Raw genomic sequence first — 16,967 nt, 5'->3', positions numbered from 1 at the left:
CAATTTTGAACAGCGCCGATAGCAACAACGTAAGTTTAGACAACGACGTATGTTTAGACAACGGAAGTTAAAATAACAACGTGACTTTGAGCAACAACGTGGTAAAACAGCAGCAACAACTTAAGTTTAGACTGCAACAAACTTAGTTTAGACAACGAAATATGGTTGCCCTTTTCGCGTTCCATACTGAAGCACTCCTTGCCAAAATTTTGGCTGGCTGCCTACATACCTCAGGCTCAAAGACTTCTAAGAATCGGCAAGTGCTGATTGGCTATAAGGTTCTCATGCTTACAGTTCAACAGTTAATAACAACTCCCAGTCCTGCTTTAATTCCACTAACAGCCTCTGCAGAGCTTAACCACAAATGTAAACAAACACTGCAGAGACTGGGAGACAAATTAAAGGAGCTTTGCAAAAGGTGAAGGCTCAGATTTTTTTAAACAATGGGGATTAATTGTAATGAATTAACTTTTGACCAAAAATTAGTAGGCATCATCTTATTCATACACAATCCAACAATCATCAGTTCAACTTTGAATATGATCCATCAAAATCTTGAGGAGATTGAGATATTTGAAAATATTACAAAGAATGACCCCTGATGACCCCCTAAATGACATTTGACCTCAATTTTTCGAACAACCCTCATAACCCTGACCAAGTTTCATTATAACTGGCCATACACTGTACGAACAGGAGCAATTTGAAAATATAGGGCGGCGGCCCGGGCCACAAAAGACCCCTAGTTGATCTTTGATCTCAAATTCATGAACACCCTGAAGGTAAAACTTCCATAGTACTATCGTGACAAACCCTCAACATTGTACCATGGAATCTGTAGGAGAAGAAGTATTTTGCGTATTTCCACAAAATGGCCCATTACGGCCCACAGGTGACCATTGACCCCAAATTTCGGACCATCTCTGATGGCCCTATACCCAATGGTCCTTGTGTCCAAGTTTCATGAAATTCCATTGAATACTGTGTTAGTGGGAGCGGTTTTACCAATTGTTGACGGATAGAGTGATAGTTGACGGATAGAGTGATAGAGTGATAAACGCCGCACTGTAACAATAGCTCACACCAGCATGCTGGTATGAGCTAAAAATGGAGTTGTCGGTGTAAGTGGTAGGGTGAGGCGCACGTCCCCTCTGTAATATTCGATCTGTCACTGGCTACCTTGTGTATATAATAGGGATCAGCGCTGTAATTATGACTGTTCCTCTTTCTCTTCCCGAGGTCTTGGCGTTTATCTTCTACTTCCTCCTTTTCTCCTTTTTCTCTCTTTCTTCTTTTTCTTTTCCCTTCCTTCCTCTCCTCCTTTTCTCTTTTTTACCTCTTTTTCCCTCTTTTTCCCTTTTTTCTCCCTCTTTTTCCCTTTTTTCTTATCTTTTTTTCTCTCCTCTTTTCCTTACCCGGGGGCGCGCGCCCCCAACGCCCCCCTGGATACGCGCCTGTAAAACAAACTTGAAATTTCTAGCGACATATCGTAAAACAGTGGTTGTTCTCTCAGTGTAAATGTGCGTGTATGTGTGACGGTATGAACGTCGCGCATCCGGTACGTGACTCGGACTTGGCACTTATGTTCCTAACATGACGTCATCATTGTCTTGTTTTGAAATCGCATTTTCAGATATCTATTTTCGGATGCGAATATTAAAACGTTGATTTCTAATTAGTCCTTGAGGTTTTCAAGGTGATGAGGATAGTTTTGAACATAGATTTTCTCATAGATTCAGAGGAAGTTACTCTCGATTAGTTGGATTTTTCGTGTCATGACCTCTTTAATGGTAACTTACGATAGGGTTTCGTAAAAGCTGAGAGTATGTACTAGTCCTTTCAGGGGCTGTTCTCGTGTCGTTCAGATTTATACGGAATCTTTTCTACATCATCTAAGTGGCTCAATTAAATCAGTTGAAAAATGCAGTATTTTAATTCATTTTCTATCTTGACACCTGTTTTAATTTATGCTTGTAACATATTGCACTCATTCTACAGTATTGTACTTTACACCACCCTTTAGCCACCACATATGTCCTGTTATTGTAATTACCAACCTACCCTTAGAAAGCATGGGGTTGTGGTCACTCTTAGGAATGTTTCTATATGACGCATGTTAGTGAAAGTAGTTTAGAACAATGAGTGTGTTATAATGTGCTACTCTGAGTACAAGAAGTCAAAGTATAATAACAACTCCCCGTTGAATCATTGTCATCAAGAATATTACAATGTTGATTTCGACGTTCACATGCAGCGTATTGTTATGGAAAGAGTCCATTTGCTTTGTCCGTAAACCGTGTTTACCATGCTAAGTACCTGGCTGGTCTCGATTCCTTCAAGCTACGCCATGCTAATTAACAAGATGCGGTTACGGTGGGTTGAACTCTAATCATCCTTATATAACGGATAGTTCCACGTAGCTCTAGTGCTGTTTCCCGTGATGCAGCCTCTCTAATCCTCGGCTGCTGCTGTCTCAAACATTCTATAACATTCCTATAACATTTTTACAGACGCTACGTTCAGTAAGAGAGTTGTATACTGTACAGTAGAGTGCATTGCATGCCTAGGTATTTAAATGTAAATTTTCATGGAGGATTGCAGGGACGCACGTTTTTTTAGTGGAGGCAACGTTTTTAGGACGTTGCGTCCCCTGACGCAAATATTGAAACACTAGTATTATTACCAATACTACATGCTTGGCCATTATGTCAGCCATCTTAATCTTGAGTACTGAAAATATTTGTATGACCTTTTTCATAAATACTTTAGAAAAATATTATTCTTCTGTTCTTATGACATAGTCACTTACATAACAGAAGTTAATCTGAACGGGAACAAACACCCTGTGATTTCACATCCTGACCTTAGACCTGCTCAAGATCATTTCAGTGTTTTCAAAAATAACCAAATCCTGTCAGCCGATTTGTGACATATTGTATCATAATTGTTTTGCTATTTTTCATCATTTGTCATTACAAGTTTGGAAAGAAACTTGGGTATATTCAAAGTTTAAGACACCAAAGTAACATCAAAACATTTTAAGCAAAATTGTTGTCACGATGCTCAGGAATTTCTGTAATTACCAACAGTTTATACAGCATACAATATGTCATATCGTTCATTGGTAATATTCAGTTTATATATCATGTAATAACAATTGATACTCACCCTCTACTACAACATTCATTGATCCTGGTGTTTCTTGATGTATAAAATTACAACTGTACATTCCAGCATCGTTAACCTCCAGTAAATTGATGAGAAGGTTCACATCGTTAGGATAATTATTATCTATGTCAAAGTTGTCATACTTGTCGTTGTTCAGACCATCGTATGTTTTTTCTGTATAATTAGGTGCTCTGACTGAATATATAGTAACAGTTTCTCCCTGATCAATCCATTCGAACACCTCATTTCCACTCATTGTAGCTGATACACATGGAAGCGTAACGTTGTCACCAAATAAGTAAACATGACCCTGGCCTTTCACGATAATTGGACCTGAAAAAATGAGCCACAGAGATACACTCGGTACCATTTGCACAACCTTTGATACAGCTAATGATGTACTACATGTCTGATGAAAATTTATGTATTTTACACCCAAAAAAACATATGTACATGTAGTTAAGTATGGAGTTAAAATGCGTTTTAGTTAAATATGTTGTGGAATGAGGAAGTGCCCTCACAGTGCTAAACCATTAAAAGTTAGTGTATTAGGTAGATCGGAATTGCATTCAAGTAGAAAATAGACATTTAAGAGAACAGTTCATTAAATTCCTTGCAGCTGACTGTAAAACAACACCGTGCTTTAAACAACGAAATGCGGTTCCTCTGTCGTATAAACATGAATCTAACATGTAATGTTCCCATTGTGGCATCCTTGTTCTTTACAATGGAGCCATTGATGCTTTTCGGTTTACTTTCGTTGACCGCATAGTACCAGGCAACTATATCACTCAGTCTGATCTTGACAACAACATCATTAGGTTGCTTTAAAAAATAAAGCTTATTATTGTGGATCATAATGTTCACTATTTAATGGGAGTAAAAATTGGGATTGAGGCAGATACGGTAGGCAGAGTTATGTATGCTATTTAATTTATTACGGTACGTAAAGCTAATAATGGCGAAACGACCATACAAGAGAATAGGTTTGATTTGGTTTAAAACGTTTCAGAAATCCCTAACTAGTTCTTCTTCATAATATTTTGTTCAGATATTTGTTAATTGAGAGATTTTTGTAATCGTTCCAACAGAGGGGCCTTCGTTACGTCATCACGTTGTATTCACAGCCGTGTGTTAATTCTGTACAGTTTCCTATGTAGTGTATAAAGGCCAAGTTCTGCGTGAAATCTTTCATATTCACGGCCGTACGCGAAGTATGTACACATTCATGTGTAGCGTATCAAGGCCATGCTTAGAGTGAGATCTAATCGAGTCTGACCAATGTGCCTCACTGACGTCACGCCTCTACGTAAGTCAGTCCTTGGATTCGACAGCATTCCAACATTCCAAGCACTCTATCACAGCAACTACAATTCTTCACAGGGCAAGGCCTAGAGCGATACAAAATCAAAAAGTGATATGACAGGAAGGACTGGATCCCATTTTCACTAAAATATTCCTTTAACATTATCATTATAGACGTTTACAATACATTGAAATGTTATTTACAGTTGTTCTGAAATTCTACATGTACAAATGCTCGAAACAGTGGCGTAGCTACGGGGGGGCCAGGGGGGGCCGGGGCCCCCCCATGAAATCGGCTGGCCCCCCACTGGCCCCCCCACTGGGAATGGGGTAAAAAAAATTGTAAAAAAAAAAAAATTGTAAAAAAAAAAAAAAAAACATCAGTGGGATTCACTAATATTTTTGTTCAATAATTTGGGAAATAGAGTTACACAATTTTCTCGTCTGCATCTGGCAGAATAAGAATAATACAATATCTGTAGTAATCATGAGAATGGTCATACAGCATGGCATGGCAATGGTCGATGCGACGGTTGCGACCATACACCACGAACCTTGTGCATGTGCTGCGCGATATCGATATCTACCAATACATGTTATCGGTCATCGATTGGCACAAAAACCCAGATTCTGATGACAGCTGCCTCAAGAAACCCAATAAATGGCCTAATTAGCACCGAGCCACCAATGTGACCATTACCGAAACATCGATGCGTGTTAGTCTTCCATCCCCTTCCTCTAATGCTATTTAAGTCCACATGTGGGCATTTCCTGCAAACCTACCGGTAGCCCACAGGGTTTTGAGTTGGGAGAAAGGCCTTGACACCTTGAAACAACAAATGATGCCAACCATAGGCGTACGAGGCGGGGGGTGCAGGGGGGCAGACTGCCCCCTAAATTTCCAGAGGACAAGAAATTCGGGCAAAGGTCCTGAAAAATTCGGGCAGCCTTAGAGGAGAAAAAAAAAAATATATATATATATATATATATATATATATATATAAATATGCAGTAGCTTGCCCGAATCTTTTTCAAATTTTTGCCCGACAATTCCATGATTTTCTTTATTTAGCATCATGATGCCCGAATATTTCCGTGTAACACCACCGTAAGCGCAGTTCATCTGGGCTACCACGCTTTTTGCACGATCAATTTTTTTCTTCTAACTAGTCAATTGTATACCTGGACCAAGGGCGGCGGAACCGGGGGGGGGGGCACAGGGGCACGTGCCCCTCCCCCACTTTTCCTCAGGTTAGAAATGTGCCTTTTTTCTACATAAAACTTGAGGTACCTCAAGTTAGCAAGAGGCCAGGGAACCAGAATGAACACTCGGGAAGGGCCGTTTCCGGCCATCTGAGGGGTTTGTTAAACCAAAAATTTTCTAAAAGCTCCGCGCCAACCGATGGTGGCGCTCCGCTCAGATAGCCGTGCATACAACTTTGCAAATCCTGGCTAAGCCCGTGACTTTTAACGAATTTCTGTGGGTCAAACTCAAAGCATTTTCGAATGGAAAAAATTTGTTAAGATATTAACAAGAAAAAACTCTAATTCGGAAGATTCCTACATTAGCAACTAGCATGATTTCACCTCATTTTGTCTCAAAAGAAAACTTGTTCCTTGTTTCCCAATTTGCGCATTGGATATTGCAGTGCTAGTATGCATATTTTGCTTGGGGGGGGGGCGTTGATGGAGTGATGTGTATACACAAATAAGATAATACAATAAGAGTTATAAAGGGTACTGAATATAACGCTGCATCATTCCAATCGAATTTCTGCAAAGTGCCCTTTGATGTCGGTGCCCCCCCCCCCAGATTAAAAGTGCTCCCGCCGCCCTTGACCTGGATATCCCCGACATGAGTGAATAAAAGAAACATTTTCTTTTTCATGGATGTTGGGGGGGGGGGGGAGTGTCTACAAGCCTAGAAGTACAGGTTTATCATATTCTTTGTTATATTTTATACTTTTTTGTGAGACAAATTGCAGTCTCACCCGACACAGCGACATTATCCCGCCTACGTGTCGTTGAACAATGTTTTTCTGGAGGTAGCTGAGTACTGTGTTAAAATAATAAATAAGGTAACTAAATATAGCAGCTTAAAAAATATACTGTCCCATTTTTCCCCTTCAAAGTGATGTTACAATTTTTTCTTCTTCTAATTTACCAAATTTTTGGGGAACTGTAAATTTCTAAAACGTGAGATTATAAAATAAAAGAATGCTTAGATGCAACTTGCAAGGCCTCAGAAGTGCCGTTTCCGGCAATCTGAGAGGCATTGTGTGCCAAAAATGTTCTTGTTCGCTACGCGCCAACCGATGGTGGCGCTCCGCTTAGATAGTGTCACGGGAACTTTCGGGCACAAAAAGTTCTGCCCCCCCCAAACTGAAATGGTCCCGTTCGCCTTTGATGTCAACTTCACTCAAGTTAAAAGTCTGGCTGAGTTGGCAAGGCCAGTCAGCATGAAAGAGAAATTTTTTTTTTTGCATTTCTGTCACCAAAGTTGCACATCTTTTTGGATGCTATTTTGCCTCACAGGTGCCATCTCCTGCGATCTGGGGGATGCTGAAATCTCAAATTTTCTCTGTACGCTCCGCGCCAACCAAGGTGGCGCTCCGCTCAGATAGTAACCTCCGGCCCCCCCACAAGAAAGAACAGCCCCCCCATGGCCCCCCCACTCAAAAAATCCTAGCTACGCCACTGGCTCGAAACAGCAACAAATTATTCCTACCGTATCTGCCTCAATCCAAATTTGTACTCCCATTAAAAAACTTTACGAAATTGGCAAAACATCCAGCAATATTATTACTATCAAAAACTTTGACACCAAACTTCTCTTAATAAATGAACCTCTGATCAAAAATCTACTTTTTGATTATATAATCTCAACTACCCATTCTAAGCTTAAATAAAAAAGAATCATAAGTTTAACTCGTGGTAGGAGGCCTCGGCCTTAGCAGAGGGGATGAGGGGCTGGTGGCCCCTAAGCCCTATAAAAAAAAAACTCGGAACCAGGTGACTAGAGTGCTTGTGGGCTACATAGTACAGCCACCGGGACGGTTCTGAATGCTCTTTCTCTTCAAAGTACTCCAGCCAGGGCAAGAGCAGCCTTCCACCACCACTTCCGCGTTCCCACAATTTTTCTTATTATTACTTCTAAAAAAAAGGCTCGTCTTAAACACAAACTCTTTCCTATCTACTTAGCATTCCCTATTGTTCTATAGTTATTTCCCCAAGTTATGCAGCAGCTCGATCAGATTCCACATACTTTTCACACGATGTCCCTAGGTGTTGTTTTTATAATGAAACTATCCACCAGCTAAGTGAAATTAATTTCCAATTACCTACAGGCACATGAGTATTACTTATAAAAGGTGTCTGACACAAAAACACAATAAAGAACAGAATTTAGTCATAAATACGTCTGAGATAATTTCACTTGGTAAAGGATTAGTGAGTCTACTTATTTGAGTTATATTTCTACTCGGTACAGTGAGTCAAGCTGCGGGTAATTTGTGACAAACATCAAATGCAAAGTGACATTCTAATTAATCTTACCTGACAACAGGAACATGACCATGGACAAAATTAATACAGACTCCATATTGCTAAGGATGTTAATCTGTAAAGACAACATGAAGTTTAGTATTTTTAGTTTAGGGCTACAATTGCAATTTACCACCTATTTGTAAAACAATTCCTTTAGATGAAAAAGTTCTTCAAACACTAATATTATAGGAGGACAGGGATATCCACAATATAAAACTCCAAACAATGTTGCATTTTTTATGTTATCAAACGTTATGAACAGAATGCACATGTAGGTTATGGCACAGACGGACACAAATGCTAAAGACTTTTGACGGATAAAAGTTACAAAGTATGTACTAGAACTTCATACATCAGTAATCATGGCCTGTTTAAAACGAGCCAGCCAGTCAGCTTGTGTTGTGTAGTGATATAGTGGGAAATATGTACTGTGAAAAAAAAAATCTCTGAATACATTTGCGATTCGTGTGCTAGGCTTCCTTTTTTTTTTTGGCAAACTTAGGCGGGAGGTCTAAAATTATTCCTCTACGCGAAATTTTGTAAAAGTAAAAAAAAGTAAAAAATATCCTCCGGTATTGTTTTCTGCGACAGGTACCATGCCGAGATTTTTTTCTCAATGTCGAAACTAAATCGGCACTGCCAAAATTGTTAATGTTATTGGCCTTAACTGATTTGAAACTTAATATATAGCTAGTATTTGAAAACAGTAATGAGATACTATCCGAATATGATACCAGCTAGTATTATTTACGGTTTCGCAGAACTGAGTCAGAAAGAGCAAGTTAATTTGTCTCAGAAGTTTTACAGAGGGATAAGGCGTTAACAATATGCAAATTTAGGGAATCTATGTAATGCCTACAAAAGTCAGTATCGCTTTCAATTTTAAATTTCGTGATTTGATGAAGAACATTTATCATAATTTGTTTTGTGTTATGAAAACTTTTGCCCGCACAACGTCATTATGCATTTCATAGACATTTCAAAGGGTTTTTTTTCGGTGGAGGTCTATTGTGTTTATGGAAACTACTATAACATTTTCATTGCCACTGTCCTAGTTGGTGGATGTTTCATCCTATTTTGCAGGAGAAGTTAATTTTTGAACCTGGCGCCAACTTAATCTACAATACTTTTGAAACAGTGGAGAACAATTAGCGACGGTGACGTCATCTCGGCACTTCGTTTCGGGGGTTCTAGGGACGCTATCATTAGCAAGCTACACTGTAGCGAGGAAAGTTAAAATTTCTGAAATAAAAATAACGATTTAGATGGAAATGTTTCGGTTTAGTTGCAAGTAAGCATCCTCTAGAGAAGTAAAACGTTTCAGAAATCCCTAACTAGTACTTTTTCATAATATTTTGTTCAGATATTTGTTATTTGAAAGATTTTTGTAATGGTTCCAACAGAGGGGCCTTCGTGACGTCATCACGTTGTATTCACAGCCGTGTGTAAATTCTGTACAGTTTCCTATGTAGAATAAAGGCCAAGCTGAGCGTGAAATCTTTCATATTCACGGCCGTACGCGAAGTATGTACACATTCATGTGTAGCGTATCAAGGCCAAGCTTAGAGTGAGATCTGATCGAGTCTGACCAATGTGCCTCACTGACGTCACGCCTCTACGTAAGTCAGTCCTTGGATTCGACAGCATTCCAACATTCCAAGCACTCTATCACAGCAACTACAATCCCATTTTCACTAAAATATTCCCTTTAACATTATCATTATAAACGTTTACAATAAATTGAAATGTTATTTACAGTTGTTGTGAAATTCTACATGTACAAATGCTCGAAACAGCAACAAATTATTCCAACATGGTAGCCTAATTTGAGTTATCTAATTGAGTGTAATAATTCGTGAAAGTGCCTTTGAAAACAAAGTTGACGTTTATTCGTTTCATATCACTTTACATTGTTTCACCGTTTTGCTGTGGTTGTATAGATTTAAGTTGATTACAAAGATGCGAATACAATTTTAATTCCAATCACATTTCTACTTCTAATAGCCTACATTAAGTCTGTAAGAGTAAATAAATATTTTACGCTAGGCCATTGTGTACCACCGTACGCTAAGTTAGGAGACACGCCAAGTCTGTATACACCACCATACAACGTACATTACCGAGTATATGTCTAATGTTAAGCTAACTCTATGACGAAATGTTGTCAAACAAACTCACACAATAACGTCTTACTCTGCTGTACGGTTTTACTCGGCGATATATAGTATTACTTCTGCTATTAAAACAAGTATATCCCCCAAAATTGGATCATTAAGATTCCATCCGAAGGCAAGTAATGCAGTCACAGCTGTCTCTTACTGTTAGGCGCGTATAAGACACTGTTTCACCAAGTACCTACTTGGTCTCTATCGAAATAACCTTTCTTCTAAAAATTATTTATACAACACTAACCAGTACAATGTCTGTGATGCTAGCTGAATGAGCACTTGATAGATAGAACTCGGGAAGAACAGATCCTCCGCCGAAAACGGAAGGAAACGGCTTATTGAGAAGGACGCCAGCACAATTCTGGTAGGTAAAGTACGAAGGCGTAGAATGGACATGCAAATTAACAAATTGAACACAATACAAAACGTCAAAAATCCGATAGTACCCGTCAAAACCTCACAAATCCGAGAACTACTGATTTAAAAGTGTGGATAACGTAGATAACATCGCGTAATTGTCTTTATATATTCAAGATTCTTTGTGGAATATGTTATATGTTCACGTGTTGGATATGTGAGTTTGGCTAAAATTTCTGCACTTTCTTGTCCGAGTTAAGCCTGGATTACACTTTGCGTGCCTGCTTCTCTTCAACATATTATACCCTATGTATGGTCTATTTCTGTATTTTCCTCCCGACTGTGCATTTTTCTGCCTCAATAAGTAGAAATAAAAGAGGAACTAATCCTCTATCTTGACAATTGTGAACATTTTCGACTGCCATATTGCATTCACTCGTCCAGTAACACCTCAAAAATCTGTCTGACGTTACTGAGCCTAAAGATAGTCGGATTCCCAACGTTACGTATTTCCACGTTCTCTGTGTCACCGACCTTTTCCAAAATGTATATGCTCTCAACATCACACTCCCTTATTTCCGGAGTCTCATTTGCTCAGCTGAAATCTTCCAGCTGAGCTATAGCGATCTCTGTGGTACGTCAGGTTGTCAGTTCATTCAATTACCATATGGGTGCAATTTTTCGTGAACATTTCTGGGTCAGCAAAATACAAACGTGATACCCACAACGTGTTATGTAATTTAGCAGAGGGGTATTTCTTTACCTCTTCGTTCTATTGTTATTATTCTTATTATTGAAAATTAAAAACTATTGTCCGCTTTTATCATAAAGTTTAAGAAAATTGTTGTTAGAAGATTTTGCTGCTTTACCACCTATATGCCTACTTTTTACACTTCAATCACCTCATTGCACCTTGTTATTGTTGAAAAGGATTTAAGCACAACAGTGTACCTATCTCTCTCTTTATCGTGTTGATACTGTGGCAAATATTGTTACATAAATATTGGCGGGACATGTCTGCCAAAAGGCCTCTTAAAGGAAATCAAAATGTTCTATGTACATTACGCCACCCCTCAATTCCCTACCACTTTGATTTCATCTGAAAAGGGTATGTTGTAAAAAGTGCGATTCATCAATCATGCCATGGGTAGCTTTTAAAACTTCGCAGGACTAACGTTAGTGCCAGTTAGCACACACACACACCTCTTGAATAGTGTTAGAGCTTATTTAAATCTCTGATGCTTTGTCTTGAGAAAGCATTGAAATGAATTTGGAATCATGGATCCGTATAGTCGGGAGTTGTCTCACTTCACCAAGTGAATTGTCTCACTTCGGGAGTTGTCTCAAAACTCTGGTTTGACACAATTCCGCGTTTAATGTTTGTGATGGTATCTGGATTATTGTACTGACCAGTTTAATAATAATAAGAGGTCAAGTTTTATAACATTTTTCAGTACTTGATTATAACAGTTTCATAAACTTTAATAAAAACATTAACAACTATTTTCCTACTTGACATGACGATATTGGTTCCCTATTTCGCCCTTTCTATTACGCAAGCCCATGGTCACATGGTCACAAAGCTAGTGGAAATTGCTTCATGGTTTAAACTCTTATATGGAGATTTTCGTGGTTTAGGGAAATATCACATAAGGCTTTATTGGTAACCCTGCTAAATCATGTACATTGGCTCATTTGCAGGTCTTCCTCTCGACCTGTCCCCTCTTCACACACACACACACACATATTATATGTCGATCATTTCAGCCATAAATGTACAATAATTCTATCTCGATCTGGAATTGTGGCTTGATAGTTCGCCGAAGCTCGTGTAAACAAATATCGCTAGTCGTGTGAAAGGTCTCAATGGACGTCGGCAATAAAAATGGAAGAAAGTTGAAAGAAACCAATAATTCCAGCGTTTGAACTTAACTTTTTTGGCAACTGGCCATCAGGACTACCGAGTTTAAGATTCAAGTGGCCCCGCCAGCTAAACAAATGACACATATGATATTTATGGGACGAAAGGTAAAAAAAAGGAAGATCCCGTTATTGAATATTAATTACCTTTGAGTTATTGTCTAGTACTTACATCTGCAGCTAATATTGCATTGCAAAAAAAATATATGTCACAAAGATACTATTTACCACAAACGATCTAAAAATATTCATTCATATTTGACAAATCGTTACGATGAAAGGAAGTTCTTGTGTCATCTCTAACAGGAAACAATGACATTAAAGGTCTGCTGTATAGACCCTAACTATAGCACGCTATCATGAAAAAGTTTCTTCAGAGTATTATTAAGTATTCGACCTGCCTTGGTTGTAGAGGACCTCTTTTTAACAATTGGTCTGCAACGCCTGCCACATATTTTGTCTTATATGAGGGTATTTGAGTGAACGCTGTATGATAACTACACTGTAGTCTAGACATGAACATATTACCACACAGTGTTAACACAGATAGCCTAATGATGTTAAGAAGCTATGCAGGCTGATTGTAGAGCCTGTCGTCGATTTACGACAGTTGCAGGTCGATAACGTAATCACAACACTTTCCTAGCTACAGCGCACTATAATTGGAGCCAATAAAGCAGATCTTTTAACTTCAGCCCTGGAAACAAACGTCAAATCGTGAAACACTCCACAAAATATATTGATGACGTCATCTGTTAGTTCGTGACGCAATGCTAGAGTCTATGAGAAACTCAGACTAAATACTAATCCGGAATACCAACTCTAATGGTCGCAGGGATATAAAAAAAAAAAGGTAGCTGGTGTTGAATTTATTTTGTAGTAAGCAATCATTTTTTACCCAATTTGGAATATGAAAAAGAAGTCAATACAAATGTTCTTGTAAATCCTATAAAAATGCATGTGAAATGTTCAAATACATGTATGCTTCTAGCTTGCAAGTACTGCTCCTTTGATAATATTACTAAGGATAAATACAACAACCAATTAAAAGACAATTTATACACAGTTTCATGTAGTGACTGTTTAAAGATGTACACGTTAACGACATAAACAAATTAAAGACCTCAAGTCGATACGGAGCTTTCTGAGGTCACTTTGAGTCCACTCCCTAATTTTAGAATTTAAGGACCTCCTCAAATTGACGGTCACATACCAAATGACCTCAAAGCGAAGATGTGTACCAGAACACAAGTCCTCGAATTGATAGCTATAACAACGCACACAGACACACACATATATTTATATATATATATAGGTTGAGACAAGTTGGGATTAGTGGAACACTAATAGTTGTAACTCTTACTTAACTTAATGTCTTGAAGATAACTGTTTCCGCCGTTAGTCGCTTCAGCGGGTCAGGGGCGAAAGCCCCTGGCTGGTATTAATAAAAGACTCCATGGTTTGAGATCTAAAATTTGGGATTGTGTTTATAATGAACTTTGAGGGCCGGGTCGGAGAAAAACGTGGCTGCATGATGGTAGGAAAGTAGCAGGTTTTAGGGAGGCGATGAGTGGTGGCTGGCTTCGAAGACTGGATTGGCGATATGAGCAATGGGGGGACTCGGAGGCTAAACGGACGTCACGACGTTGTGGCTTCTATGAGCTAATGGGGTTCTTCTGCTTGTTGCGGGCCCCAAATTTCTTTGTTCATGCCGGTGAGGGGGGATGAGTCCAAGATGAATGCCGATCTTTTAAGTTAATTTGTTATAAACTGATGAAGACGATGTGTTGGTGATGTACACTTGTCGAGGAACCTGTCCCTTGGTTGGATGTTAGCTATGGTGATTGTTATGTTGCTGTTTTCTGGAGGTAGGTGGTAGGCTATTCTGCATGCTTTCCGCTGGAAACTTCCAATTTTTCTGTTTGTGCTGAGTTGGACACGAGCTAGGGCTGGAGCTGCATATTCGAAGAGCAGACTGATCATCATCTTGTAAATCTTCATTGTTGTGAGTGGTGATGCTCTGGTGTTTTCCGATGATCCGGCTATACTTTGTAATATATTCGCGCGTTGTCTGACTCTCTTGAGGGTGTTTTCATGGTGGTGTCCAAGGGTGAATTTTTTATAAATGGTTAATCCCAGGAAACGAGCTTGATTTGAGACTAGAATCACGTCGTTCCATTCTCCAGTCGTTGCACCAGTTGTGTATTCGGTTATTGTAGCGTTGTAGGTATTCTTCTGCTCTGTTTGGCTGATTGTGGCTGGTCCAGATGGCGATGTCATCAGCATACTGCGAAAGTTTAATGTAAGCGTTATCTGGTTGAGGGATGTCTCCGACGTACAAACTGTATAGGATCGCGCTGATGACGCTTCCTTGTAGAGTACCGGTGGTGAGTAGTAACGATGAGGAGAACGATGTGCCAATTTTGTAGTTAACGATCAGGTGAGACAGGAAGCTGGCAATCCATCTTGTTAGTTTTGCCGGGAAATGGTATTTTCTGAGTTTCAGTAGTAGGCCGTTGTGCCACTTTCTGTCGAAGGGTCTTCCTGCGTCGAAGAAGGCTGCTATCGTATCTTAGCTTCAAGTTTTACTCCCGAAATATATATAGACTCGTCATCGGTTTATATGTTGTGTGTGGTTCCTTTGTCGGTGTTTGGGCTAGAGTTGCTTATATTGAACATGTTTTCGATATGAATTCCGGGCGTTTGCTCAGGGGGGTTTGTTTGTCTGCGTTGATCATGGTGAGTTCGTCTGTGAGACAGGGTTGCTTCACTTCGACTCGTTGTTTTAAGCTTTAACCCTGCCGGCGATCGACCAATTGATGGTGATTGTTTTGTTGTTCTGCTGCAACTGCCAGATATGCTTCGAGCGTTCCGTGGCGTTTTAGTGTTTTTAGTGGTTTTCACTTGTAATATGCTTGAAAGGGGCTTCTGTTAGACCTATGTTAGTCTTGCAGTTGTCGATGTCTTTGTGTTATATTGTCGGCAGTTGCAATCTTCTTTTTTTTTCGTTGTGTGGGTGGTTGATACCGTTTGTTGGGTCTTTTGATGATGCTGGCGATGTTAGGCATGCAGCTGTAACTGACTTTTACGGTAATTCTGTTAAATATCTTGTGTAGTTTCGATGTCTTCGGCTAGTGTTTGTTGATGAGCTTCAGGAATGTGCCTCCTATGTTCGTGGCTACGTTGCTGCTGAAGGGGGGGGGGGGTTGAACCAGATGATGTTGTGCCTTCTGTTGCGGTTGTTACGGTTGGTTGGCGATGTATGATAGGTCCTCGGTATAGTTGCTTGATTTGTGTGCTTCCTCGTAGGCTGGTGCAGCTTTCTTGAAGATCTCTTTGTCGTGTGAGATTGCGGAGATGCGTCTGCTAATCGAGGCTGGTAGTGACCTGTTGATGTTGTGTGGGTGGCTGGATTGTCTGTGGATGTACAGTGGGCGGTCATTTGAGCTTTCTGTAAGGGTAGTGTTTTCCGGTGTTGAGGTTCCAGGTTACGTCGAGGAAGTTGTTGATCTTTAGGTTGCAGTCGATGGCGATGTTGAGCCCCAATTTTTTGAATAAGTTGGTCAGGTGTTTTCTTTTCCGGTCTGCGTTACTTTCGCTGGTGTTTTTGAACACTGCTAGGCCGTCGTCCCTGTATATATATATACCGATGTATTCCTTACCATATTCTTTTGCTAGGATGTTTAGGATGTAGAGTCCTACCAGCTCGCATATCTCGGCCCACCGTAGCTTCCTATGGTGACATCAAAGAGGTCGTTGTGTCCTTTTTTCATCCAAGGTGTGCCATCGTCAAATGGGAGAGACTTCACGGGGGCATGATGATCTGGATGTCTTTGTTGGAGATGTAGATGTCCTCTTTGGCCATAGCTTTGGCTTTTTCGGTAGGCGTCTTGTTAAGGAAGGAAAGAACTCAACAATTTCAAAACTGATGAAGGTGTGTTTGTCTTTGCTCTGTATGTTCCTCAACCATTCTATGACAGATGACGTAATCCTCCATTGGTTGACCTTCGTGTCGGTCCTTACGGTGTTGTTTTATTCTGTCTATGTCTAAGATTACTTGTTTTGGCCTATAAGTCCCATTTCGCTCTTTGCCGGGTTAATGAGCCTGCATGGGAGGTTGTTTCGAAATTGTCCTTGTGGTCCTTAGGGGTGATGAAGGTTTGCTTAGTGGCCATGGATTCCATGCGGTCATCGATCCCTAGTTTCTCGGCTATGGTTTTAGATACGGCGTTGATTCGATTTACAGATGCCATGGTAAACGTCTGGTAATTCTTTGTTATGTGTTGCCTGAGGAGTTTTTCTTGTAGCTGGATGTCTGTCTTGTACGGGTTTCTGGTTTTGTCGGCCGGGATGAGCAGTTAAGTGGATTACTTTATCCTGATGTCGTCTTTCCTGAATGTGTGTCCTGGAATTGGTTGTTGACGTTTTTTTTTTAATTTAACGGTCTCGATCATACGGAGCAAGTCGTTCTCGAACGGCTTCAGTTCTTCGATCTGCGTTATG

The 16,967-nt window shown here is 39.8% G+C and overlaps 2 protein-coding genes across 3 annotated transcripts in view; both read right to left on the bottom strand.

Moving 5' to 3' along the window:
* LOC139977379 (uncharacterized) overlaps window positions 1-10,425 on the bottom strand; it is a 39,971-nt gene extending 29,546 nt beyond the window's left edge. The window contains exons 1-3 of the mRNA XM_071986680.1: window positions 10,198-10,425; window positions 8,029-8,092; window positions 3,169-3,501 (exon numbers count right to left, since the gene is read on the bottom strand). Of these exons, the coding sequence (XP_071842781.1) occupies window positions 3,169-3,501; window positions 8,029-8,074 (379 nt within the window). The 5' untranslated portion in view covers window positions 8,075-8,092; window positions 10,198-10,425. The remainder of the gene's footprint in view (window positions 1-3,168; window positions 3,502-8,028; window positions 8,093-10,197) is intronic.
* The window catches only part of LOC139978022 (uncharacterized), a 134,241-nt gene that overhangs the window by 57,220 nt on the left and 60,054 nt on the right, over window positions 1-16,967 (bottom strand). The gene's annotated exons all lie outside the window — the stretch shown is intronic.

The sequence above is a fragment of the Apostichopus japonicus genome, chromosome 12 (genome assembly GCF_037975245.1).
Source record: "Apostichopus japonicus isolate 1M-3 chromosome 12, ASM3797524v1, whole genome shotgun sequence".
In the NCBI taxonomy this organism is placed as follows: domain Eukaryota; kingdom Metazoa; phylum Echinodermata; class Holothuroidea; order Aspidochirotida; family Stichopodidae; genus Apostichopus; species Apostichopus japonicus.
The sequence above is the reverse complement of the archived record's forward strand: the minus strand, read 5'-3'. Positions and strand labels throughout refer to the sequence as shown.